General features: G+C 37.0%; 3 protein-coding genes across 8 annotated transcripts; 2 read left to right on the top strand and 1 right to left on the bottom strand.

The window, feature by feature from the left end:
* Positions 1-853: 853 nt before the first annotated feature.
* On the bottom strand, positions 854-10225 carry vwa7 (von Willebrand factor A domain containing 7). 3 transcript variants are annotated; one of them, XM_088011797.1, is made up of 17 exons: positions 9487-10225; positions 8629-8957; positions 8257-8490; positions 7988-8084; positions 7215-7343; positions 6894-7089; positions 6631-6800; positions 5729-5841; positions 4699-4815; positions 3934-4104; positions 3712-3844; positions 2943-3095; positions 2759-2851; positions 2378-2658; positions 1822-1958; positions 1558-1717; positions 854-1471 (listed from the first exon to the last, which is right to left on the bottom strand). In XM_088011797.1, exons 2-17 carry the CDS (start codon positions 8863-8865, stop codon positions 914-916), a joined length of 2979 nt encoding a protein of 992 aa, XP_087867923.1. In that variant the 5' UTR covers positions 8866-8957; positions 9487-10225; the 3' UTR covers positions 854-913. The 3 variants fall into 3 exon arrangements, with proteins under 3 accessions (XP_087867923.1, XP_014866127.2, XP_014866126.2); XM_015010641.2 differs by having other exon boundaries at positions 3934-4131; positions 9394-10224; XM_015010640.2 differs by having other exon boundaries at positions 3934-4131; positions 9487-10224.
* Positions 10226-12298: 2073 nt separating this feature from the next.
* Positions 12299-19964, top strand: LOC106932100 (von Willebrand factor A domain-containing protein 5A-like). 3 transcript variants are annotated; one of them, XM_088011791.1, is made up of 18 exons: positions 12299-12707; positions 12842-13044; positions 13131-13353; positions 13443-13609; positions 13698-13812; positions 14041-14213; positions 14285-14373; positions 14460-14604; positions 14821-14900; positions 14981-15095; positions 15564-15722; positions 16681-16784; positions 17440-17657; positions 18571-18615; positions 18773-18811; positions 19332-19373; positions 19678-19743; positions 19827-19962. In XM_088011791.1, the coding sequence occupies exons 1-18, from the start codon at positions 12662-12664 to the stop codon at positions 19907-19909; spliced, it is 2112 nt and encodes a 703-aa protein (XP_087867917.1). In that variant the 5' UTR covers positions 12299-12661; the 3' UTR covers positions 19910-19962. The 3 variants fall into 3 exon arrangements, with proteins under 3 accessions (XP_087867917.1, XP_087867920.1, XP_087867918.1); XM_088011792.1 differs by having other exon boundaries at positions 12300-12707; positions 19678-19722; positions 19827-19964; XM_088011794.1 differs by lacking the exon at positions 18773-18811.
* On the top strand, positions 19338-26299 carry LOC148155797 (von Willebrand factor A domain-containing protein 5A-like). 2 transcript variants are annotated; one of them, XM_088011796.1, is made up of 12 exons: positions 19338-19373; positions 19678-19722; positions 19827-19871; positions 20422-20463; positions 20766-20798; positions 20886-20930; positions 21286-21342; positions 22163-22204; positions 22958-23077; positions 24312-24466; positions 24804-24927; positions 25007-26299. In XM_088011796.1, the coding sequence occupies exons 9-12, from the start codon at positions 22999-23001 to the stop codon at positions 25084-25086; spliced, it is 438 nt and encodes a 145-aa protein (XP_087867922.1). In that variant the 5' UTR covers positions 19338-19373; positions 19678-19722; positions 19827-19871; positions 20422-20463; positions 20766-20798; positions 20886-20930; positions 21286-21342; positions 22163-22204; positions 22958-22998; the 3' UTR covers positions 25087-26299. The 2 variants fall into 2 exon arrangements, with proteins under 2 accessions (XP_087867922.1, XP_087867921.1); XM_088011795.1 differs by lacking the exons at positions 19338-19373; positions 19678-19722; positions 19827-19871 and having other exon boundaries at positions 20355-20463; positions 22955-23077.
* The last annotated feature ends 362 nt before the right edge of the window (positions 26300-26661 follow it).

Here is a 26661-nt window from a genome sequence, read left to right as displayed (position 1 = left end):
AGGTAAATATTACTTTGAAGTTTAGTTTATCTTGTGAATTTTGATGATCTGTGATGCTGTGAACCTGTTTCCATCCTAAAGGTGTGTAAAATCTTTTTGGAGTGTGTGGCTCGTTGAAACACCTGAGAGTTTCTGAGACCCAACTGATCGTTGGGATTACTGAACGCAACGATCAGTAATCGTTGGGTTTTTGACAGGAAAGCTGTCAAAATAGCCAAATCAAAAAAAAAAGGTTTAACAGAAAGAAAGCAAAAGCTCCATCACCATCTCAGTCCCCAAAGCTAGATAATTGAGAACATTTGTGGAATGACCTGAAGGGAAGAAAATACACATCTGAATGTTAGAGACACTGTAGAAAGAGGAATGGAGAAATATCTCCCTTGCTCAGTGGGCTCCAATAACTTTACATGTAAAAAGAGACCATTAAGCTCTAGTGGTAAAAGAGAGCTGTTCAAAGAATTAACAGGAGAGGTGTCAATAAGTGTGAAACCAGGAATGTTCTGAAAGGTAATTATTAAGCATTATTTTTTTCCTGTTGCACTAAATAAGTGTGTTCAAATGAAATATTACGTTCATTAGAAGTTTGCGGTGAGAGATCATGCTGTCGCAACAAAGGATTCATGTATTTGGAGGCTTTTTACACATCTTTACCAGTGGTGCCAATAGGTGTGGGAGGTGCTAAAATTATTTATCTTTCTCCATCTTCCTGCTTCGAACTGCTACCTTATACTTCTCGCACTAAAATGTACCATCTAGTACTTTTAAAACATTTTCATAACCTATTAGGAAAGTTATAATGTGGTGCTTTGGTGCATTTTATAATTATTCGTTTCACATTAAAGCATTATCAGCATTTATTTGAATACTTTTATTTATTTGAAGTTAGCCGCAAAACATTTGTAATCACATAGATCTACATCAGAGGAGACCACAGCAGGCCCACCAACAGGAAAACGATGCCCGTCAGTGCTACTCGTCCGGTTCCACTGGTTTCTGTGGTCGTGTCACTCTGTCCCCTCTGCTGGTCAGAAGTCAGAATACAGCGCTTCATATTTCCAGCTTTGTCCCACACCAGCAGCTCGGCTTGAGCCGAGCAGCAGCTGGACTTGTACACGACCCACAGGGGCTGCGATGAAGCCAGTCTCCACTCAGACACGTTCAGAGGGGACTCCCCTGTCCGTAACCTGGCTGTGCGGTGGTGGTGATGCCGATGGTGGCCGGTTGTTTTGTTTTTGTGTGGGCGTTGATGCTCCAGGTCGGGCAGGGCCTCCTCAAAGCTGTCCTCCATGGGTGGCGGCTTGCTGAAAACTGTCAAAACACCGCCGCCTTTCTGCATCTGGAGGGCAGCGAGGCCAGAGTGGACATCGTCAGACACGACCAGAGACGCTCTCCAGCTGGACTTGGTGCAATCCGCCGGACAGTCAGACCGGATCCATGCAGCAGAGCAAGACGGTGGAGATCTGTCAGCATCCTGTCAGAAAGCAATGGCAATGACCATTCAAGGAGGAGTCTGTACTAACGCCTGAAAGTATGAATCAAATACTTTCTTTTGCTCACCAAAGGGACCACAGTTAAAAATGCCACTGCATAGTTTGATTCCAGTGAGTTCAGTGCGTGAACAGTGAGCGTGAGCGTCACAGTCGCTCCAGCCTGAGCCGTGGCAGGAGTGAGGAGGCTCACCTCTGCATCGGAAGAGCCTTGTTCCTTAACAAACAACCTGATTAACAAAAAGCCCAAATTTGCATTAACGTGAGTGACAATTTCTAACATAGAGTTAAACAATATCCCTTCAGCAGATTCATTTCTATTCTGTCTGCGTACCTGTGTGGACCCCTCGTCAGAAGATAACCCCAGTCATCGTCAGCTGTTATATTAAAAAGTTGAGCAGGACCGTGGTTGTAGATGGTGAAGCTCACCACTGTGTGGTGGCCTGGTACGAGCTGGGGGGTCGACATCATCTGAGGAGATTGAGATGCACAAAGTGATAAGTGAACTATTAAAACTATAGAGCTAAATTACTGTAAATGGACAAAACTGGACATGTTTATTTACATGTCCAGTTATTTGGTAATGGCTAGAAAAGGTCCCTAGATCGGCTTCAAATTAAAAGGCTATTTTAGTGTTTGTTATGGAATCTTGGCAAGTTTTGATAACCTTGAATTTTTGTTTGACTGGTCAAACAAAAACCGAATTATTCTACTCTTGAACTCTTGATTGTTTTTTTACACTCACTTTAAAATATTCTGTTTTTGAAAACAAGCAGGAATTTTCTGAACATTTGTCTGAGATTAGCACTAACTTAGATTGAGAGAAGCATGGAAACAGTGAAAATCAACTCAGCTATACCAAATTGATTAAAAATAACCCTTTTTTTAACCTTTATCTGAACGTGAGTGGGCTGAATCTTCTCTGTGGAAACTCTCTCCAGCTTCTTCCCTCTGCTGTCCAAGCCTGCAAGTTGAACACTGAAGGGAACTGTGGGGACGTAGTCCACGAAGCCCACAAGCTCCTCCAAGCCGTGGGCGGGCACAGAGGAAGACTGATTCAGCTTCACTTCCTGAAGACTCTCTCCTTCAGCACCAAGCAGCGTCGCATAAAACGACCCCTCTGGAGGGGAAGATTGGCCCGTCACTGTGAGCACCAGGAAGGCTGGGGCACCTGAAATATATATGTATATATAATATATGGTAACCACACATTAAAGTAGCAGAATTTTTAAAGAGACACATTAACACCCAGTAAATAAACAAAGCTTCACCTGCCACAGGACTGCCCTCCACTCTGGCCAGACCTGGGTGTGTATTATTAGTCACAGTGGCAAAGTAGTACAGGAAGTCTACACTGCTGTCACCTGGTAGTATGAATCAGAAAACAAAGATTTCTTAGACTGACAGTTCACTTCCGGTCATGTTAAAACATACTGTAGATATGTTTTTGTTTACCTATCACAGTGAAGGTTAGGTGATCGTCACTCTTGGCTTGCAGCTTCCATTGACCAGCCTCAACAGGAGGCAAGAGTTTGATACGATAAAAACCCTGGAAGTGCTCCAACTCTGCTAGATGGCCTTGCTCTCTCAGTATGGATTGTCTTTTGTCTGAAAATTGAGAAGACATTAACAGGTTACTCAGCCATCTTCAGGTTGAACAGAACACTGCAGCCAGACTTCAGACCAAACCACAGAAGTTTTGTCACATCGCACCACCACTCATCCCCCTGCACTGACTCCTCAGGGTAGACTTTAGGATCTCGGGCTTTGAATGGCCAATCACGAGAATGTATGTTGGGACTTTCTAGCAGATCCCTAAGATTATGTGAGCACTGTCTGCTGGTTGTGCCACATACAACGCTGGAAACTAGAAGTGACAAAACCTTCTCAGCAACGGTACAGGACTCTGCAACACTCTCCCCTATGAGTTTAAAAAGCGTGTTTTTCAACAGCTTTTAATTAACTATTCAATGTACTTATGTTTATTGGCTTTGATGTTTTTTGTGGACAACTCTGTGACCTATAGCTTGAAAGGTCCTACATAAATAACATTTTACATATTTATTTATTCATAAGGAATTCTAAGAAGGAGGTGGTGAACTGTGTGGACTTTTAACTCAGAAAGAGAAGAAAAATATGCTTCTTGACATAGAATTCCATATTCAGATACGTTCTCCTGACATTGCATTGGATGATACACTTTTGGAAACCGTGCAAACATTACCTGACGGACTGGTGAGGATACACTCAGTCATGGTGCCCGTTATGTGTAGGATGATGTTTTCTACTGAGGTGTCAACTCTGAAGGAATGCACAGACATTAACTCTGGATCACTTTTTGCACGGAAGAGGGTCACCTGAGAAGAAGAGAGTGGTTTGGTATGCAGCTTTGATTCACAGCTGGAAGAGTGATACGTTTAAAAACAATATGGAGTTAACTATTTACCTTGTCCACAGCAGTGTTGTCCTCCACTATGGTGGAGACGTTGTGGATGTCAGAGTTGGTGGTGAATACAGCCATTCCTCCTGACACGAGCGACAGGGAGGAGTAGAGAGAGAAGCGATCGGGGGACAGAGGTTTCTTACTGCTTCTCTTCCTCCTACTGCTTTTCTGTGTCTGCTCTTCAGTGAGGAGAAATGTTATCTGCAGAAAGTCCAACCACAAAGCTGAACACAAATACCTCTTCCTTTGTAGCTGTCTGCTTGTGTTTTCAGCCTTGTTGTTCAAGGCCTACACAGCATTAAAAAAATGAAATAATGTGGCTCATAAATATAAATACTGATATTTCCATAATTATTTAAATATATTTTAATTGTACAAATACTGAAATATTTAAATTATTTAATAATCACGAACTATTTTTTTTTCGGTATTTATTTGGATTTTTTTTGCGCTTTATATTGTTCCTAACATTTGATTGGCTTCCCAGGACAGCCATTTAATTTTCAACCAATCACATTGTCTCTAACAGTGTCAAATCTGCTGAATGATTTTGAGCAACAGGTCAAATTATAAAAAAACAACAAAAAAAAACCAACATATTTAATAATAATAGATTTTTTCCCCACATATAATGAAGTCAGATATTAATAATTTTTTTTATAAAGAGTAAAAATATTTTACTTGTTATACATTTAGTTATCTGTTGATCTCAATAACGCTTCCATTGCTGGGATTTTTTTAAAGTCTCTTCTTTAAAGTTGAACCCACCTTGCTCCGTTTCTCAAGCGCGAGCGCCTTCACAGCATCAAAGAGATAAGCGTCTTTGGGAGAAGCGTCAGTGAACACGAAGATTTCAGACTCCGGTGGGCTGCGACTGAGGGCCAGCTGTGAACACACACACAGGTCGTCAGCATGTGTATTTTTGTTTTGTGCAGAACTCACTTCTTCTTCAAAAAGCCTGGCAACTGAGTGTTGAGCAGAAACAAAGTCAGACATCAAACGACATTGGCAAACACTGCCATCGTGTGGATAAAAAGGAGACCTGCATCTGTATTTCACAGTCATAGAAAGTCATTACTTATTACTTAGACACTGTTTGGCACAAATAAAAGAAAATATATTTCAAAGTTTAAATATGATGCCTTTAGTTTAGAAAGTTTGGAATAAAAAGTAAAAAAGGAAAATAAACAAACTTGTTTTATTATCATTTTCAGCTACATTATCTCCAAGATAATGTTTCAACTACATTATATGAGACAATAAATGGTTTTTAAAAATTATTAAATTAAAAACCTAGACAGTGTGACATTCTTTTGAATGCAGCTCGACTTTTGCAAGATTTGCAGGGCCAGATAATCTAAGCCACTTCCTCTCTGCCAAGTAGTTCAACTTCAATCAGATTGGACAGAGAAGATTTTAATACAAATGACTGTCACGCACGAGTTAGAGGAAAACTAGAGAATAGTTGGTCAGCAACTGCTTTGCAACTCAGGTCTGGGTCTTTATAGTGTTCGTAATGCCATAAAACATTATCTACAAACACTTTTTTGTTTAGAGTTATCAAAGTGTTACTGAATCTACGTGTCCTTCAAAGAAGCATGAAAGAGTGACTTACAAAAAAATAGCACATAAAAATAATTTCTAACTTCACTCGTTTTTTTTTTTTTAATTAAGATTAACTATATTTCTTTAGGATGTATTGTCACTATAAATACAATTTCACCAGTAGGGCTTCCATATTATAATAATGATGAGCTTTTGTTCTTTTTACTCTGAATTTTTTAGTTTCTAAATTTACCTGAATGGCAGAAAAACACATTTCTGGTTCATCTCCTCCTCCCAGAGCCATCAGGGTCTCCATGTGCTCCATGAACTGGTTTGGATCATCAGCTTCATAAACTGGTCCAAATTCTTTAAAATTAAAGAAATATATTATTGTGAAAACAATAAAATTAAAGTTATAAGGAAAGACTTTATAACAAATGCGATCCAAATACTAAATTACTTTAACAGTTACACAATTTGTTTTTTCTGTATCTGTTGTTCTAAGAAAGCATAAAAAAGAAGTGGGTTAGGGTAGGGGAGTGTTTTATTGTTCTGCATCATATGATAATAATATGATATGATAATGTATATACTTTCATGATTTGGCTTTTTCCTTGAAAAATAATAGGATAACTGGTGATTATTGCAGGATAAAAAGCTTTAGAAGGTCATGTAGCTGTGGTGGATGATGCGTTTTTATCAGGAAGATAGAAAAACCTTGCAGATAAAACCCAGGCAAGTGACGACAGATCAATCAAACCCTCATATTTTACCTTGAATTTACTGAAATAAGGTAATCAGAAATTAAACTTTGTTCATTTTCAGTCATTCCCTTGGTTTTAATTATATATTTGATCATTTTCATATTCTAAATATCACAAAACAAGATTTGCATTATTAATATTCAATTAGAGCAGAAGTGCTTAGTTTTTTACATACACGACAGACATGTGTTGATGTCATGATGATCCAACACACAACTGCCGTACTTAAATGTCAAGTTCCCCTATGCTTCCCCTTAAGCGTGCCTACTTGTCATGCTGTCTGTAAAGCCGAGGAAAAGATGAAGATGTGAACTGTATGAAAGAATAAGTTGCTGTGCTACAGCTCCATTTTCTTGTCAAGCGTGTCAACATAAAGTGAAAGTGGGGTCACTTGGATCATGGAAGGGCACAAGCAGAAAGGTGCTAGGCTGCTCTGCACGGCTGGCTCGGCTCTGGATGATGGAGTGAGCCCTGAGTCGGGCGGCGGTGATCTCCTCGAACATGCTGCCTGTGGTGTCCATGACAAACACCAATGCAGGAGCCTGCCTCACGCTGAAGAGCCTGTCAGCGGATGTTTTTCATTGATTCATACAGTAGTACTGAGAGAACTGCATTAGGCGTTTGGAGCATTTCATAGGATTAGTCTCAACTTACTTCAGGAAGGCCTTGGGGCCCACAGTGTCTTTAAGATCTCTCAGGGCAGTCTGGGTGGCTATGGCAGCCAAACCTGCAGCTTCCACATGGAGGTAATGGTGAGGGGAGAAGATTGATGAGGTGGTGTCTTTGTTGATCCCCCCCGTGGCACTCAGAAATCTACTTTTGTCAAAAAAGCCTCCATGGCTGCATTTGCCTGTAAGAGAAAGGTTGTTTCTGCTGAGGTCACAGGCTGAGCAGGAAGAATGAATAAATACCTCACAATTTAAAAAAAAGAAAAAAAGAAGGAACCCACTGAACTGCAGGTGCATGAACTTTTACCTTTAGGCTTAAAGGGAAAAGAGCTGCTGGTGGTGTACCCGGTGGTGAGCAGGTTTGAGTTTTTCAGAGTTGGTAGGAGATTGTTTCTGCAGGTAAGAGTGAAGCAGTCCTTACAGGTTGGTGTATCTTCTGCCAGCATAACAAACAAATTTTCAGATGTAACTAAAATAGTTGAAACATAGATGATAACTTTATATTCCTCATTATTCTAAAATAATGATTTAGTGCCTGTTTTTAATGCAGCGTGTGCTGTGAAGGAACTCTTTAGTGACACGCAAAGTAGAATACTATGTTAGAAGTACTAAGTGCCATTATGAAAGTGTGCCATGTTACTGGTCATAACAAGCAACAAAATTCATTTGTGCAGTCATTTCAATTTCAGTTGCAAATATCACTGACAACACACCGTAGTTACTAGAAGCTCTGAGTCACAATATGCACCTTAGCTGTATATATATATATATATATATATATATATATATATATATATATATATATATATATATATATATATATATATATATATATATATATATATATATATATATAATATATATCCAATATACTGTACCATGAGTATCCACAAGAAAAAGTGAAAAATTGCATTTCCATCTGTACTTTTCTAATTTTCATTGTGAATTATATTTTATTTTATTATATATGCAGAATAAAAAAAAATATACATTGCTATTTACAAATAGCATTAATAGCAGATATCCATTTATCTTGATGTAAGTGATATTTTTATCATATTAAAGATCTGAACGCCTTACCTTTAGCTACAGGAACAGCAGGCTCATCTGGCTGCAGGAGATGCAGGTAAATTGATTTTTTGCCCATCTCCACCCAGTTACTATGACTGTAGAAATCCTGATATATATATTAAAAAAATTGTTTCACCATGAAGAAAAACAACAACTTTTATTTTTCCAAACCCTAAGACTAAATAGCTTTTAAGAAAAATGAAAAGAACAGAAACGGTGAGGACGACAGTATTATGATTATTATCAGATCTCAGCTCGATCCAAGGTTCAGTTTGTACCTGTAAGGCATGGAACAACTGACCCAAGCTGTGACGGGCGCCCGCGTACTCTTTGGCTCGTACTGAGAGAATAATCCGAGTCCAGAACTCCCGAAGCTTCGCAATAGAGTCGTCAATTCTTTCTGAGTCAAAGTGGTAAACCGGGTTATCTTTAGTGGCGCTCTTAAGGTCCACGTTTGCGTTGGAGTTCACCACGTCTCTCACGGCTCTCCAGAATCCACGGCCAAGGTAAATCTGACAGGAAAAAAAAAAAAAAAAGTTGGTGCCTTCTGATGATATGTAAGCTGATATATTGTTATCACAATCAGTTCTTATTTAACCACAATGTGATCCAGAAAAGACAGAAAATAAGCAAAGTCAACGTAACCTCACATTTTTCTCTCCTTGGAGGTCACGCTGTTTTGTGGTGTCCCTCAGGACCTCCAGGGAAACTTTGATGATGGCCTGTTCTGTGATGTACTGGTGTGTGTATGAGTCAAAGGACAGAATTAAAACTTTGGACCAGAAGCTGGGAAAGAACCCCATGCATGGTGACAGCAGAAGACATAGCAACAGGGACCAGAACATCTGTCTCTGGCGTCTGCCGCAGGTTCCTCTATCTTGTGACATAATGAGTCGGTAGGCAAGAAGGTCTAGAAGCAAGACTCAAAATTCAGACAGTTGCTTAGCAAATTATCCATTGTCCAAAAAAGTGTCTGGATCTGCAGTTTGGAAGAACACCAAAAACAGAGTTTGCATCAACATGTTGATTATCACCAAACCATATCATTTAATAAGATGTTTCCTTTTTTCTGTCTTTATCTTCCCCGTCCCACTTCCACTCGTTCCTCATCTTGTTCTCAGCCTTTTCTTCTTATTGTTCTCATTTTTTTTAACAAACACAATAAGCCTGGATGTTCTCACAGTCTCATGCTTTGTTTCAGTGTTTCCCAGAGACACTGAAACAAAGCATGTGGCCTGTAAACAGCATCTCCCTCCATCCCACCAGTTTGTATTCAGCAGGTGTCAAACTGATGACTTGAGCGCATAAAACACTAGTATGGGGTCGCATTTCTTTTTTTCTTCCTATCCTATCTTTTTTTTCTAGAAGTTTCATTTTGCCTGTACTATTTTAACTAAACAGAAGCTAATTTTTACCTTCCACTCTACTTGAATATCTCTTTTCTGCGATCTCTTGAGGGTCTGTTAAATCCGAACCATCTGCAGTAGAGCTTAATCAAACCGTCTTACCTTAGTTCAGGGAGGATGTTTTGCAGTGTTCTGGCTTTTTCCTGATATCAAACTTTTTTAGAGAGATGTCACGATTCAAAACCACAGCAAATCAGAGTGAACATGGCAACACCGCAACCTGTGAAGCAGAAGATCCTTTTGCTGGGTGTAGCCACATATGTCTGTATGTGATGTAAAAAAAAACAAAAAAACAACTCAATTATCTGTCCTTGGGTCCTTATTTGCAGCTGGTAGAGGAAAAGTAACAAAGGAATGACAACCAAGATATCAACTTTGAAAAAACTTTGTTGCCCTTGGATAAGAGTCTGAATGGTGCTGTTGGGTCTTCACTTTTTTTCTTACTGATTCTTACCACGAGGCAGAAGATCTCATTTTGCAGCCTCCCCATTGTAGCCGCCTGCTCCTTCTAGCCCCCATTAATCCATGGTGCATTGATTCAATACAATAGGGTTGCATATATTACCAACCGGGGTGTTCAGGCTAGGCATACCCCAACCCCCCTCCATGCCCTCCAACCATCACTCTCAATTTTCCTCACAAGATGAAAAGAAAACACTTCTTGTCAAAAACTTTAACTTCCAGCCGTGTGTCTCTTCTCCCTGTTCACCAAGACTTTTGATTGATTCACAAAGCTGATGTCTAGGTTGTTTAGGACAAAACAGAAAATGATAATCTTTTTTCTCTTTCTTGCCAGTCAATATTATTTTTCAAGAGGATTGGCTGATTTTAAAAAAGAGAAGAAGGACCTCACAAATACCATTGCATTATGTGCAAAAAAAAAGGATTTTAGATGTTGTGAGTGAGGGAGGTGGAGTCTGCTAAACCCCAGACTTTACTGGAAATCGGCTGACAGTGATGGTTTCCTGTTCACCTGTTTTTAAATGTACCAGGTTTTCTTGAGCTACTTTGCAGCCAACCCAGTTCAACCACAATATAGTTTCTGTAAACCAGGAACTGCATATTTCAAATGTAACAATTTATGGTATATGTTCTCTAATATGCCAGAGAAAAACACTTTCAACACCAGCCACATACACAGATGACCCTTCTGGATGCCAAGTGAAATGACTTCCCAGCAGATGCCTACCAAGACTGCATAAGACGCTAAAAGATTCCTTTCACGCTGCAAAGCAAGAGAAGCTTTTCTTTGTGTTGTAGATGAGAATTTGTGACCCAAAATCCAGGAACTTCAGGAGGTGTAAGGACGCTGCACTGCAATTCCTAGAGCACTCCATGAATTGTTTTCCGATGTTCCCATTTATTCTTTTTTTTTTTTTTTTCATTTTTGTTTGAGCTCTGTAGTGCTGTTTTTCCCCTCTGCTGGTCTGTCAACAAAATACAGTAAAGCTAAAAATTTGAATGTTGTCATTAGATAATCTTCCCCAGCTACAACATATAATTCTCAATAAAACTACTGCAGAAGCTAGCATACTCGTTCTTTGGTATACAGAGTTCACCATCAAGCACCAACTGTCATCGAATATCATTTTTGGAGCTTTAAATATTGTAACCACATCCCACAGTATTTTAAAAGCAAAGATGGACAGTCACTTTTCTGTAGTCAGAGTTAATAGAAGATAAAATAGGTACCCATGTGTGTGCTTAGTTTTTAAGGCTACTTTAGTTGGATGTTGTGTATTGCAGAAATTGTGTTTCACATTTTGATATGTGGTTGGAAACAAAAACTTTAAATTTAATAAGGCCTACATAAAGCAGAAAACAAATAAGAAAATCACATTCCCAATATGGATTGCTTGGGTTAGTTGTTGAAGTGTATTGAAGGTTGAAGTGCTTGTCTTTAACTAAGGCTCAGCGAGATGTAGTAGTGAAGACTCTGGTAGACAGACTTAGATGAATGAAAAGAGGATTGTATTACAAATAAGCCCATATTACAAATCAGTGCACATAATATGATGGAAAGCAAAGGCAAAAGAGTTTTTATAAGAGATGCAGTCACTGTGTTTCCTTATTGGTTACAGACTACACACAAACAACTTCCCGTGTTGGCACCATTATGTCCAACCGTCGTACTTATGCACTCTAAATCTTCCAGCGGTGGTCTTTATTGGCACACACCTTCATATATGGTGGCCTGCTGCTCTGCATTATCTTGTTATCACATTCTGGATTAATAAATCTCCTTTTGGTTCAGTCAAGCTTAAAGGTTGTTAGCGTAGACGTTACCTAAACATATCTAGCTCTTTCAGCTTCAATATGAGTTGTTGCTGTTTTCTAAACAGCAACAACTCATGAAAGAAAACGGAAATATATTCAGTTTTCTTACAGTACTAGAAACTATTCCAAGTTGTTTCCAACAAACTAATAGATCAGCCATGAAGTGTAAATATAGTTATTAAGTCATTCTTATTTGTATGTATAACTATTCAAATTTTCGTAGTTAAAGAAAGAAGGGAAAATAAATTACTTACTAGTTTTTAATCCATAAGCAGCTGGGACCAAGTGAAAACCCAAAGCCCCACCCACCTGGTTTTCTTTTACATATAAGTGCCTGGTACCAGTGAAGTTTCTGTTTATTTGCAACAACATCACAGGTAGGTTTATATTTCCGCATTTTCTTATTATTATTTTTTTTTCTGTCCTTCATGTTTCTAAATTGTTTAGGATATGGTGTACGATATGCATTTGTTATAAATATCCCAATAAATAGGAACTACATTGGTTTTATTTGTATAAGTGAAGAAAAATATTTAGTGATACAGAAAGGTTTGCTTGCATGCCACGGTATAAAACTGTGATTCCCCCTCCTTCACTAGTTCTCATAACTCCTTTGGTTTGCCCTCACCACAAACACCAGTAGGCCATGCTTTCATTTTCAGGTGTGATTTCAGCTGTTTTTGACTGCATATTCTCATAGTCTAAACAATATTTTGTCTTCCTAAAGTAAAGGTCGATGTCTTTTTTTTTTTTTTTTTTTTTTTTTTTTTGCCTAAAACATCTTTTGAAAAGAAAAAGGTGGTGAATTATTTTTGCCAGGATCTATTTTATTGGACATATAGCTTTCAACTTTTCATACATTTGAGTCATTGCACTAAGGCCCGGTAACTTCATATAATTCTGATTACAACGGCAAATTTCATCACAATGATTTTTTCTTTTCTTTTTTCTTTTTGTTTTTTTACAACAGATCCTATGCAAATACATTTGCAGAACAGGCATGACGATAAATTGCTTTGGTCTGCTGACGGCTCTGAGAAATCAAGGTGTGGAGAGACAGAGTGTTCCTCTGACAGAAAATATTTTAAAACAATGAACAATTGTGAAAAGGAAATGTTCTGCTTTTAGTAAAAAATTCTGAAAAGTTCCTATGTCAAAAATATTTCTGCCTTTGTTGCAGTTCCTCTGAAGAGCATTGATGCTCAGCTGGAGGTGAAGGACCATGTAGCTACTCTGGTCTCCACTCTGAACTATGAGAACAAGGAGGACAAACCTCTAGAGGCTGTGTTTGTCTTCCCTCTGCCTGGAGATGCTGCTGTGTGTCATTTCAGTGCTCAGATTGGAGAAACACACATTGTAGCTGAGGTGAAGGAGAAACAGCAGGTGAGCTGGAACAAAGATGTCTTCTCTATAAAGAAGCTGAAACACAGTAAAGTGAACATTGCTGACATGCTTCATGTGGACTGCAGGCTCAGGAGGAGTATGATGATGCTCTGAGCTCCGGTCAGCAGGCCTTCCTGTTGGAGGAGAGTGAGCAGAGTCCAGATATCTTCTCTCTGAAAGTGGGCAGTCTGCCTCCAGGAGAGAGCGCCTCCATCAGGCTGGAGTACGTCACTGAGCTGGCTGTGCAGGCTGATGATGGGCTGAGGTTCTGTCTGCCTGCTGTGCTCAACCCTCGATACCAACCTCAAGGTAGGAAAACCAGCCAATAGATGGAAGCACTCATATACATTTTAATTACAAACTAAGTGACTCCCATTTTTCTCTCATGTTGTTTCCAGGTAGTGAAGGTCCCAGTGTCCAGGTGACCTCAGTTCCAGCCTCTCTGGTGCCCTACAGTCTGTCCTTTTCTGCCCAGGTCTCCTCTCCTCGTCCAATCTCTAAAATAGAGTCCAGTTGTTCTCTGGAGCCTCTTCAGTACCTCAACGCTGATCAAACTCAGGCCACGGTGTGTAGAGCTGATGATACTGCTGGATGTAGTTATTACATACCAGATAAATCACTTCAGTTTTCTTGTTTCTTGTTTTCAACTGTAGGTTAAATTGGGTGCAAGACACAAGTTTGACAGAGACGTTGAGCTACTGATTTATTACAAAGATGCCCACCAGCCCTCTGCTGTGGTGGAGGCAGGACAGGCCTCTGCCAAACCTGGTGAGTGAAAAATAGTGAACTATTTTACATACATGAGATTCATGATATTATATCAACCTAGACATTGCTTTGCTACAAATTGTATATGGTATCCTAACAAGTAGTCAATTGCTATTTCTGTTTTGCTCTGTTTGTCTTGCACATATGTGACTGCCAGAGCATCTTTCAGCAATAATAAAAAATAAATATGAAATTGATTTTAATTTTTCTATTCATGTCATAAATCAGGCTCTCTGATGGGTGATCCAGTGGTGATGGTCAGCCTTTACCCAGAGTTCCCCCAATCAGTGATGTCCTCACTCACTACTTGTGGAGAGTTTATATTTTTGGTGGATCGATCAGGAAGTATGGGTTCAGGAATGAATCACAAAACATCTCAGAGTCGCATTGACAGTGCCAAAGTATGAATATTGTTCTTAGTTGTAAAGTCCTTTGATGGATCTTTTTAATTTATTTACTCTCCTCTCTTTAGGAAACTCTGTTGTTCCTTTTGAAGAGCTTGCCAATGGGCTGCTACTTCAACATCTACAGTTTTGGGACAAGGTTTGAATACATCTTCCCGTAAGTCACTACCAGTCATAAGTCTTCCTCTGTTAAGTTCTACATAAATATTTAGGTTGATTGATGAATATTCTTTCTAACAATAGCAACAGTGTGAAGTACACCCAGAAAACAATGGAGAACGCTCTGAAGAAAGTTGAAGAGATGGCAGCTGATCTGGGGGGAACAGAAATCCTGCAGCCACTCACACTTATTTACAGCCAGCAGTGCATTCCTAATCATCCCAGACAAGTAGTTTGATCCTATTGTTTTACTTTGTAGAAGCAAAATCCCTTAAGGGGTTATTACATCTTGTGTTCAGTTAATATTTGGATTACTTCTATTTACCTTCCCTTTAAAAATAAAAACAAGTTTGCATTTAACATTTAGATTTCTCAGTTCATGCCTTTTGAAGAGTTTTACGAGGAAACATAAATCAACTACCGTAATTCATGCTTTCTTCTCTAGCTGTTTGTCTTTTCTGATGGAGAAGTTGGAAACACCAAAGACGTTTTAGATCTGGTCAGAAAGAATTCAGATTCCCACAGGTGAAACCAGATCAACACAAGCTTTTTTTTTTATGTGTCTGCAAGATCGGCACAAACTTAAGCAAACTGCTGCTTTGTAGGTGCTTATCCTTTGGGATTGGGGAAGGAGCAAGTTCTGTTCTCATCAACGGGATGGCCAAAGAAGGTGGAGGTCACGCTCAGTTCATAACAGGAACTGAAAGGATGCAACCAAAAGTAAGACAGAAAACAAAATTGATCACGTTTTTAATACACAGTTGCGCATTGAAGATTGTATGGAGCAGCCATTTGTGGGTTTCTACAACAAGCAGGTCCTGTAGGTAAAAGAAATGAGTAACCTTGATCTTTATGCAATGAACAAACTTGCAGGATCACACCTTGCTGTTGGGGTACAAACCCTGCCTACAAGTTGCGACTTGAAATGTTATTCTCACTCCTACTCACCTCTCTGCACCAAAGTACAGTCAGTCATCTGTCTCTGTATGATGCATGCCACGGTGGTAAAGTGAGAAAAGTATGACATTAGTGTTAAAGATGGATTTCAGTCAGAAAGATATAATACCTTGGTTTCTTTTAATTGTCATTTGACAATGCATGTTACACCATGGGTCCATTTGGACAAAATTTTCCATCTGGGTGCATGTATGGATATTTTTTGTCACAGCAGTTTTGCATTGCTTTTAGGTGATGGAGTCACTGCGATTTGCTTTGCATCCAACTGTAGTGGACATTTCACTCACTTGGGATTTACCAAAAGGAATGTCAGCCACTGTTCTCTCTCCACCAATCAAAGCACTTTTCCAGGGTCAGAGGTCTGTGATATACTCCCAGCTCTCTGGAAAGGTATGAACTGCATTTGTTTCTCAAACTAGACATATCAGATTTTAATTAGTTATTTGGAGTATTGTCCAACTAGATTTAGAAAATGGGACAGTGATGTTTGTCAATGCATTCCATATTTGTTTAGAGGTTAAAACTACCAAGTTTCAACTTTCAGACAGAAACTAACAAAACACTCTAAGAGCATTCTAACTTGGAAATTTAACCCTGACCTCAAAACCAATGAGACTGTCCATGTAAAATCTAATGAAAACTGCCATTTGTTTGCAGCTATGTGTTAAGATATGACAAGCAATCTGAAATATCAGAACAACCTTCACTTAGACCAGTCAGATTAAAAACCAGGAAGTGAATAAACTAAAAGAAATCTTTTTTTTGTTGCTGTTTTTCTGAATCACAGATTAATCTGATTAAAACTTCAACCAATTTCAACCTATAAGTACATCAACTAACCGCATGTTCTTTGATGCACTTTTTAAAAATCTCCAATACCTAAAGGATAAATGCCAAGAACTTGGGGTTACATTTATATTTTCTTCAATTTTTTGTTGGTTTTGAAACTACTAAACCTATTTAACAAGTTCCAGCATGATTTTTAATCTCCCAGACCCCAGAATAAAAATCTAAATTTGTCAAAATTAGAATCAGGATGCCAGACCTCAAAGAAATCAGCATGTCTGCTTCAAATCGTTTCACAGGAGGCTCACATTGGAACAGTGTTGGAAATTACAACTTGTAGAAATATATTTTATTTATAATTATTCTGTGTTGGTGCAGTTAACGTGGTCACTGAAAATATCAACTGGAGTTTTTAACTCATAACTGAAACATGACTTAGTTAGATTGAAAGTCATTCCTTCTGATTTTGGAGTTAGATACAGATTGACAGCTGTGCCATTCTGATGTTGCTTTATTGGGGCCAGGAATTAGCAATAATTTTTGACAAATGATGCTTTCTTAGATTTCAGAAGCATCAGAAGCTTGTGTGAAGGTCAAGTACAGCCTGGCAGGTCATCCCTGTGAGAACCAGCTGCACTTCAGCCTCAATCCATCAGGAAACACTGGGTAAAACACACAGGTTTACTGTTTGGATCTGTTTGGATCTTTCTTTCACAAATGTACTTCAAATGCATATAAAGAAAATACTATGTGTGCTATAGTTTAGGGGAAAATGTATATAAACACCCACCTACATGTAAATAAATACCATTTGTTCAATATAGGTTTTAACACTGCTACTGGTCTAAGTTACCAAAGCTAATTTTTAATGTGACATTCAGGCTTAGTGTGATGACCGGGCTCTAAGGTCACAACAAAAAGGGAGACACAATGTCGAAGAGTTTCTGAAAATACACTTATAGTCATGTTGAGAAAGTCTTTATCTTCTGTTCATGTCTTATGGACAATCTGAAGAACTGCTTAGCCTCATAGAAACTTAAATTTATATTTGATGTCATTTATTCTCCTCAAATTATTCATGGTTTAATGCTTAGTGGATTGTTGCCATGTTGATGATCCCCATGTCCAGCTGAGTGTTAGTCACATTTAGGTTGCTGGTAGGTCTGTGTTCTCTTTAGCTGCTATCACATGAATCACAGAAAAAAAAAAAAATCCAACATTTTTATAGTTCTCATTTAAAAGGCTCCATATTTTTGTTGCTTTAAACAAATATTCCCTTTTCCCATCTCTTTGAGAGTTTATTACTCTACTATGTCTGCAGATTAACGGTCCACAGGTTGGCTGCTCGGACTCTGATTCACTCACTTGAAATGAAGATGAGAGAACCCAGTGGAATGGACAACGATGCCAAGAGGAAGGTGGTTAAGCTCAGTGTCGAATCAGGAGTGAACAGTTCCTTCACTGCCTTCATTGCAGTCAACAAAACAACAAACAAAGTAATTCAAGGACCTCTGGTACGCCGAAATGTTCCAACAGCCAGTGAGTGCTATTTTTCTAAGTACATGACATTGAAATACTTCTTCACTCAAGCATGTTCAGAATTTACGGAGAACCTGAAACAGCTTATGCAGCATGCCCATGTAGCATACCAGGTTATATTTAAAGAACAAAAAAGGGTAACAATAAAGTAAAGAAAAATCAAGCTTCAGAGTTCAAAGATGACACAAAACCAAATATCTGCTTTATAAATTGCATATATATATAAAGTAACAATTTTTAATTTAATATCTTATGTACAATGGATATGATCACCAAAGCAAAGAACACCTTTATCTAAAAATTCTAATAAAAAGTGTTACCTAATAATCTTAGATGGAATAATAAATTCACATTTATTTCTGTCTCGTGGATTCCAAACATTTAGATGATCATATCCCTGTAAGATCAAGTTGTAAGTCCAAAGGTGAAAGCAACACAAAAAGCAGACAGGTTAGGAGCATATATCCTAAAACCTACACTGACAATCACGTAACCAGCAGCCTGATGACTCATTTCTAGAATGTGTGGTGCAGAGGTGTTTATTCTGCAGGGAGCTCAATAAAGTGAAGAAGTGAAAAATACAAGAGCTTTTGTGCAGGACTGGGACCTGATGTGAGAGAACAGCATTGTTGTTTTGGACTTTAGCCCCATATTACTGTTACAACTTGATGAAACTAAGACACAAAAAGAGTGAAAATTAATGACAAATTGGGAAATAGGATTCTACCAGGGCTTATTATACAGTATGTCGTGGTACCTTTAAGTTATTGTACTATTGAATTATCTTAGTGTGTTTTGTTTTTTCTTCTTGAAAATAGTGAGAGATTGAGAAATCTCTACTTGATACAAATTTATTATTCTTATTTTTTGCATGATCTATTGCTTTTAAAAGTATTTTATTTGTCAATCTCAGGCTCTGATTATCGACCATTAAACTCACGTCGTGTTCCAGGACCCGGTGAGTCTTTTTTTTATTTTTTTTGTCCTTCATTTTATATATAATTGATATTATTCATATGAAGCACCCCCTGGTAACTAACATACTGGCATAGGTATTGTAAATAATATTTGATGGAGCGATAATTAATTTTTAAAATTATTTTATTATGCCACAGAATATGAATCGCTGAACACCACTTATACTGGAATGCAAAGTAAGAACTACCCAAGTCTGTGGATATATATTTGATTAATTACAAAAAATGCTCATTGTACTGTGGTGGTACCACTAGATTTAAAGGTTTTCTTTTTCCCTTTACTAACTTGGACACAATAGAAATTGAAAAGTTTTGAGAATTTATTTGAATAGATATAGTAGACTATTATTACCAAATGTTAACGTTATTACCAAATGCTAATAATGTGCATTGCTTCCAGAAAGCAATGTACATTATTAAAGAAAATTGCAATACATAAGCTATGACTCAAATGAAAGTAGAGTATTTCTCTAAAAATCATGTGGTAAGTAAAGCGCTTAAATTAATGTCTTAAATATTATTTAAAGTATACTAGATTTCATGGTGCTGCTAAGTTAGTTTACTATTTTTGAATGATTTGAATGTGACTTTTTTTTTTTTTTTTTACTTCTTGGAAACAGTAAAACAAAATATTGAATATTCTCTTAATTTTTTGCATGATCTGTTAACTTTAAATTGTTTTATTTATTAAATTCAGGAGATACTTATCAACCATTAGAATCACTTCCTGCAAGACAAGGTAAGTTAATGGATTAATAGAATGGAAACCAATCAATGTCAAGTTTTACGCATAGGTTTAAAGACTTTTTAGCAATAATATCCTATCTATTTTCTTACATTTTAAGAATTTCAATTGTAAATTGTGTTAGGCAAGTTAATGACTAGGAGTTGTTTTTTTGTGTGGAAATAGTGTACAATTTGTATTTTTATTATTACTCTGCACTATTACTCAAAAGCATCACCAGGTAACTAAAATAAAAATGGGTATTGAAAGTAATATTTTAATGGTTGCTAATTTCGAGTCTTTGCTCTTGTTTTGCCAGCCATAGACTATGGATCAGTCCTCTTCCGGTCGAAATCAAAACACAGTAAGAACAAAACAAAATGCAGTGAGGACCTCTTAATCATAAAACTTGTTTGTTTGAGTTGGTTCCATGCCTGACATGAGAAACTAATGCCTTTTCTATTTTAGATTCACAGGAGTCTGATTCATATCGTGGCCTTTTGAGACGTAGCGGTAAGAGCAGAAAAAAACTCACTTTGAAGAGAATGTAGGTTTTTCTTTAATTATGTGTACTTCATGCGTATTTACAGATTTACAAGAAATTACAAAGCATTAACTTTTTGCAACAATGCATAGGACAAGATCAATTTGCCTCAGCAGCAAAACTTAAAGAAAAGACTACTGGAAGCCTCTACTATAGCGTCTATTCTATGCGTCTTATAATGCGGTGCGCTTTATATATCAAAAACGTTTTAAAATAGGCCATTCATTGAAGGTGACCTTATAATCTGATGCGCCTTATAGTGCGGAAAATACGGTACTCTAAAAATCATGTGGTAAGTAAAGCGCTTAAATTAATGTCTTAAATATTATTGAAAGTATACTAGATTTCATGGTGCTGCTAAGTTAGTTTACTATTTTACTTTGAAAGATTTGAATGTGACTTTTTTTTTTACTTCTTGGAAACAGTAAAACAAAATATTGAATATTCTTTAAATGATACCGATTCTTAATTTTTTTGCATTATCTGTTAACTTTAAATTGTTTTATTTATTAAACTCAGGAGATACTTTTCAGCCATTAAAATCACGTCCTGTAAGACAAGGTAAGTTAATGGATTAATAGAATGGAAACCAATGTCAAGTTTTACGCATAGGTTTAAAGACTTTTTAGCAATAATATCCTATCTATTTTCTTACATTTTAAGAATTTCAATTGTAAATTGTGTTAGGCAAGTTAATGACTAGGAGTTGTTTTTTTGTGTGGAAATAGTGTACAATTTGTATTTTTATTATTACTCTGCACTATTACTCAAAAGCATCACCTGGTAACTACAATAAAAATGGGTATTGAAAGTAATATTTTAATGGTTGCTAATTTTGAGTCTTTGCTCTTGTTTTGGCAAAGACTATGGATCAGTCCTCTTCCGGTCGACACCAAGTAAGGACAAAACAAAATATCATAGCACTTGTTTGTTTGAGTTGGCTCAATGCCTCACATGAGAAACTAATGCCTTTTCTACTTTAGATTCACAGGAGTCTGATTCATATCGTGGCCTTTTGAGACGTGGCGGTGAGAGCAGAAAAAAAACTCACTTTGAAGATAATGTACATTTTTTCTTTAATTATGTGTAGGCTACTCCATGCGTTTTTAAAGACTTACAAGAAATTACAAAGCATTAATGTTTTGCAACGATGCATAGGACAAGATTAATTTGCCTCAGCAGCAAAACTTAAAGAAAAGACTACTGGAAGACTTAAAAGTGAAAATCCTCCACTCGCATCCACTAAAAATGATGCCTATCTGTCCGTCTGTTGTTCATTTGTTTATTTATGTTTTTATTTAGGTTAGCTGGCTGCATGACTTATTTACCAAACCGGAGGGACAAGTAATAATAATTCTAATAATTCTTTCACATCCGTTTTAGATTTACGCTGCTGCTCAGTTGCTTTGGGTGATTGGGATGGCTCCTCAGGACATTACGGTAAGAAAATTTTAGAAAACTCTAAACTATTTTTCTAACTTATTCCGTGTGAAAATACATGAGAGAGTTTTTGTATTAAATCAAATGTACCACAACCACTTGCACCACTGTTTTTAGTACTTTTAACAATATGTAAAAGAGACTAGTGTCTTCTCACTTTGTAGTTCAGAATATAGCGGCTAAAACAGAGTGGGATCTTTGTTCTTCTCTGTACAATCTCTGTAGATGATCCACAATCTCTTCTCTTGAGCTCACCCTATAGGTTGCCTTTAGGATTTACATCCTGAGATGGCCCAGGATTTTTGACTTTGACTGTTTGCTGAACAAATTCTGTGTTGATTTAAATATATGTTTTTTTTTTAATCAACATTCTTCATTTATAACCTCTTCTAGTTTGCAGGAACAGGGAGAGATTTTAATTTAAAATGTCCTGCTGTTTCAAATAGTTCATGGCACCTCGCCAGATAATTTCTTGTGATGGTGGGACAATAACAAAGTCTATTACACAACCAATCAGCATATAGATAGTCTTACCTTGAGGTTGTCAGGGAGGCTTGAAGACAGCAACATGTCACGCTTAGCTTCAGTCGTATGGGAGAAGATTTGTACATTTGTTTTTACTTTTCTTACCATTTTTCTCACTTTGTGTGGTTGTGTTGTCTCAAGCTGTTTGTCACTGTTCTAGTATTTTCAAAATTTTTAATTTATTGCTGTGACTCCAGGGAAATTAGGAAGGCATTGTTTTTTTTATTTTTGTTTTTTTTTTGTTTGTTTGTTTTTTCCCTTCAATTTATTCAACAACTTTTCATTTTTATTGTAGAAGAGACTGTAGAAGGCTCAGAAGTGAGCATCCCACTGAGATGTAAGTAACAATCTCTGGCTATGAATTTGCTTTAGTTGTACACTGTTTGTTTTTGCAAATACAGCAACAAGGCAAATGCAATGTAAAATTGTAAACGTATAATAGTTTGTGTACTGATATTATATCCATTCATAAAGTGTACATGCTTGTTTACAGAATCTATATACTTGGGTCAACTCAGAATAAATACAGTCCTAAAATGCAAAAGGAAAACATATTTATTTTTTGACTGTTTTTGAAATATCTTAAAGTTTGGGATTTTCTCAATGGATCAAGGTTTAAAACAGTGTTTTATGAGTTGTTCTTCTATTTAACTTCACCAGTGAGCTATTAAAGCTACACATGACAATACAGTTGTAGGCTTTTATTATGAAAACCAAATTCATAGCTCATGTGCATCATCAACAGCACAATAATCTTCAATCACTAAATGCTATATCCCCATCCTGATGTAAAAAAAAGAAAAACTTTTCTTGTGTTATTATGAAGTATCCTGAACCATCCACCATGCCTATTTGGCGACTTGTGTTAATTTACATTTCAGAGGTCGATTATGAAATGAACAACTCATCAGCAAATCTGCTGCATATTAATACATCTTTTTAAATTTCACATCTTAAAAAGTAATTCAGTCAAAAAAAATTGTATCATCGTTTGCACTTGTTGTTTTGGAAGTAAACTTTTATTGTAAGTCAAACTGTTTTTTATTTTTAATTTGCAACAAAACTTGCATTTACTTTACTTTGTCAGCAGCTTCCAGCCACAAGAAGTCTGGCACAAATGTATTTTCTCAAATGAAGAAAAGGTTCAGTGTCTTCATGAAACCTCATGAGAAGTCTTCAGAAACTGATGCTCCAAAACGTTCAGTTAGTGGTAAGTGTTGATGTTACGACCCAGCTCAGCCAGGGGGAAGAGGAAGTAACATTAAAGAAACCTGGATGTTAAAGGTTTATTGTTCGGTTTTGACAAAAATAAAAAAAGTAAAAATGAACAATAATCAAAGTTTAGGGACTTACAACAAAAATGTACCAAATAAAACAAAATCCACAAAACAATCAGAGTTGTAAACCAAAGATCTTAAGAACAAAATGGACTTTCAGTACAGGTTAAATAAAAACAAACTACAAATCTCTAGTCGAGATACAAAGATCCCCCACAGGGACAAAGTGAGTTACACGAGCTATCAAAGCTAACAAAAGTTATTAGAGCTAACAAAGCAAGTTTACAGCCATGTCACCCAAACACCCAACAAAGTAGCAAGCTGTCTGAACAAAGAAACAGTCTGGGGTTTTAAAAGGGAGTCCCCTTCAGGGATTGGTGGAGCTGGCAATTGGTGAGCCAATCACTGTAGGCCTCAGGGAGTACATGGCTGCGTCCACTTCCAAATGGAGTCAACTTGATTAGAAGCTGCAGATATACAGAAAAGAAAGAAAAGAAAACATACACGGCCACTGGCCGTAACAGTTGACATCAAAAGAGGTCCAGAGCACATTTATAATAAATATTAAAAAAAATGCTATTATTTCTTTTGTTTCTGGAAGATTTTGTATTTTTATACACAGATTTTATTTAGAAATGTCCATAATGTTCCAGTCTTGGTTTGTAAAGATTTATTAAACATTTGAGCAATGCAATACATGGTTAAGTTTTATCGTCGCAGTGTAGTCATGAAACCACATGAAACATGAGTTGCGTTGCAATCTTTAGTGGTTTTATGCTTAAACCAGACCCTGTTTTAAAACCATTTTCCAGGTCCAGTATGAAAATAGATAAGAATGCAGAGAAATTGCCTTAGATTTTCTTATGGATTAGCTTTTCTTCTTAGTAATTCTAAAACAGTAGTCTTTTTCAGACTGTTCTACCAAAATTTCCCGTTCTTTAGGGATCATTTTTAATAATATCCTTCAACACTGAATTGGGAAACAAAATTGAGAAACCAACAAGCAAAAAAAAAATATTTTAAGAGAAGAAAATTTCAGGAAGTGACTGAATGATTTTTGAGCCTCCAAAAATTGATAGAAATTTCAATGAGCTGATTTTGAAATTAAGCCAACACATTTTAACATGCATCAAAAGGATCAGAAACAGCTGTTACATGTTTTTTCAGACTCAATGCGTGTTGAAAAGAAGAATACCCGTAAAGACCCTCTGCTGCAGCTGGTGTCCCTGCAGAAAGCTACTGGCTGCTGGATGCTTGATGAAGATCTGGCTGCTGTGCTGGGAAAGACCAAAGAGGAGGTGGAAAAGGCAAAGCCTGGAGAGGTAGATTTTGTCAAATGAATGTAAAAATATGATACAGACTCATTTAAAAACATATTCAATTCATCAACTAAAGTTGCAATAAAATTAAATAAAGCCCCAGGAAATTTTATTTTGGGATTAACTGGAACTACAGACATAAAAGAGGCAGTCACTGCTGGTAATTTCCAGGTAACTTCCAGTAAACTGCAAAATGGCCTGTACTTGTACAGCAAAGCGTCATTCACCCATTCATGGGCACATTCACATGTGTGAACAACAAACAATGTCTTGTTTTACACAGTCATACTCTTTGATTTGTGGCTCAGTTTTTATGAGTTTTGTTTTGCATCATAATTAGGTCAAACAGGAAGTATGGACAACGATTCTGGCTCTGATCTGGCTTCATAGCTTCAAGACTGATAAAAAAGCAGAGTGGGAGCTTCTGTCTATGAAGGCTGCATCATGGCTCAATGATCAGAACGGTATTCAGAGTGCTGTTTTGGTATTTATTTATTGTAAATTTATGCAGTTTCTCAAGTTCATTTATCTGATTTCTTTCAGCTTCACGTGTGCCAGAGTGTGTTGCAGCTGGAAATACACTGCTGAGCAGCAGTGTGCGAAAAGAGCATCTGGGAATCTAAGAGTTTCCATGTTTCCTGGTTTTCAATATCAGAACGAGGAACATTTCTTTTCTACCTGATCTTGTTTTTACTGATATGAATGAATCAGATTTTGAGTGAATGCTTCCTTAAACATGGTATTTTAAGATGATATTTTACACGAAAATGTTCCATTTAAAATAAATTTGGTGTTCCATCAATATGAAAAACTAAGTCCCAGCTTTCCTTGACTTTTCTGCTGTATATTAGTAATGTTCAGGTAACATTTTCTGAACAAATTATCAGTTACTATTTGTTGTTGTAACCTTACTTTCGACCCAACATGAGTAAGTACCCAGCTCTGCTTAGTGGTATTTATATGTATATTTGCATGTGTGGTTCTGGTCACGATAATAGCAGTCAAACATAACTAATCAGATCCAACACACTTTTGACAAAAATTCTATTTCTATAAGACAAATAATTAACTTCCAGTGCACTATTAGAAGCTTAATAGTGTACTAGAAACACAACACACCCATGAGTCATTCCAGGTATCCTGCTGAGTCAATGAGGTCACTGATCCTGTGAACAAGCATGAGATAAATAAGTGACCTATATTTAAAGGTGGAGGCTGCAAATTATCTCCTTGCTGATTGTACTACTGCATCTAAAAACACGGAATATTTCTTTACAGATGTATCAGAAGTGAAGTATTTTAAGTTTTAATTTGTTGCATTTTTATGATTATGGTTTAGAGTTAAAGAAATCCCCAAATTAATGCCTCAGAAAATTAGAATATCACATTAGACCATTAGACTAATCCAAAACAAATGTCTTAAGCACAAATATCAGGTTTCTCAATACCATTTCAATGACTCAATACTGCAGGGCCTCCTCTTGCATGAATTACTTCTTTAGTGCTCCTTGGCATAGAGGTGATCAGCCTGTTTAATCAGCTGACATGTCACAACACAAATGAGCAGAACTTCTCAGAAATATGGTTATGTAATTAACCATTTGCGCAGTGATTCCCATGAAAGCTTGACTCAACCAGTTTTCATATTATACAGAGTCTGTACAAAAAATAAACTCATCTTTGAACACTCAAAATAGCTAGTGTTTCTTTTTTCCTCAATTTCGGCATTGAGATTACTATACAAAACATATATTTTCCTAACGTTTTGATTTGTAATGGAATGTCCAGTATTTCCACTGAAATTACTTGAATTAAAGTAAAACTTTTTATTTCTTATCCCTCTGTTTGTCTGTATGATTTACTTTTGATATCTTGGTTCCTAACTTTCTTCTGGCTTTGGTAACTCTTGTGACTTTGCTTCCCATAAACTCTTACATCTTCCAACAACAAAGGGAAAACAGACTTCTAAAGGTTTTTGAAATGGGGTTGCATGAAGATCTTGGTTTTCAATACCCCGCTAGGAATATGAAATGACAAACGGTTTGGAGAAACAAACGACTTTCCAACAGGAGCTAACCCCCTCAGTCTGTTTTTAATTATGCATGTGTAATAATTACATTAAAAAAGAAGTAAAAACAATACATTTTAAAGCTGATAACTTAAAAAACATGATGCCTCATCCTATAACTAAGGAGCAA

This window comes from Poecilia mexicana, unplaced genomic scaffold (genome assembly GCF_051168715.1).
Source record: "Poecilia mexicana isolate PSO_F unplaced genomic scaffold, ASM5116871v1 scaffold_13, whole genome shotgun sequence".
Classification (NCBI taxonomy): Eukaryota; Metazoa; Chordata; class Actinopteri; order Cyprinodontiformes; family Poeciliidae; genus Poecilia; species Poecilia mexicana.
Note: the sequence above shows the minus strand (reverse complement) of the source record. Positions and strands in the feature narration are given on the sequence as shown.

What these genes read in the sequence shown, in the direction of transcription:
- vwa7 (XM_015010641.2), bottom strand. Translation starts at nt 8,865, where the DNA reads ATGTCACAAGATAGAGGAACCTGCGGCAGACGCCAGAGACAGATGTTC. An exon ending in TGTGTTTTTCTGCCATTCAG is followed by an intron (nt 4,816 to 5,728) that starts GTAAATTTAGAA and finishes GTGTGTTCACAG; the next exon opens with CTGGCCCTCAGTCGCAGCCC. An exon ending in TTTTAACTGTGGTCCCTTTG is followed by an intron (nt 1,472 to 1,557) that starts GTGAGCAAAAGA and finishes GCTTTCTGACAG; the next exon opens with GATGCTGACAGATCTCCACC.
- LOC106932100 (XM_088011791.1), top strand. Translation starts at nt 12,662, where the DNA reads ATGACGATAAATTGCTTTGGTCTGCTGACGGCTCTGAGAAATCAAG. An exon ending in GACGGCTCTGAGAAATCAAG is followed by an intron (nt 12,708 to 12,841) that starts GTGTGGAGAGAC and finishes CCTTTGTTGCAG; the next exon opens with TTCCTCTGAAGAGCATTGAT. An exon ending in ACGTCGTGTTCCAGGACCCG is followed by an intron (nt 18,616 to 18,772) that starts GTGAGTCTTTTT and finishes ATTATGCCACAG; the next exon opens with AATATGAATCGCTGAACACC.
- LOC148155797 (XM_088011795.1), top strand. Translation starts at nt 20,355, where the DNA reads ATGATACCGATTCTTAATTTTTTTGCATTATCTGTTAACTTTAAATTG. An exon ending in TGGCCTTTTGAGACGTGGCG is followed by an intron (nt 20,931 to 21,285) that starts GTGAGAGCAGAA and finishes CATCCGTTTTAG; the next exon opens with ATTTACGCTGCTGCTCAGTT. An exon ending in ATGGCTCAATGATCAGAACG is followed by an intron (nt 24,928 to 25,006) that starts GTATTCAGAGTG and finishes GATTTCTTTCAG; the next exon opens with CTTCACGTGTGCCAGAGTGT.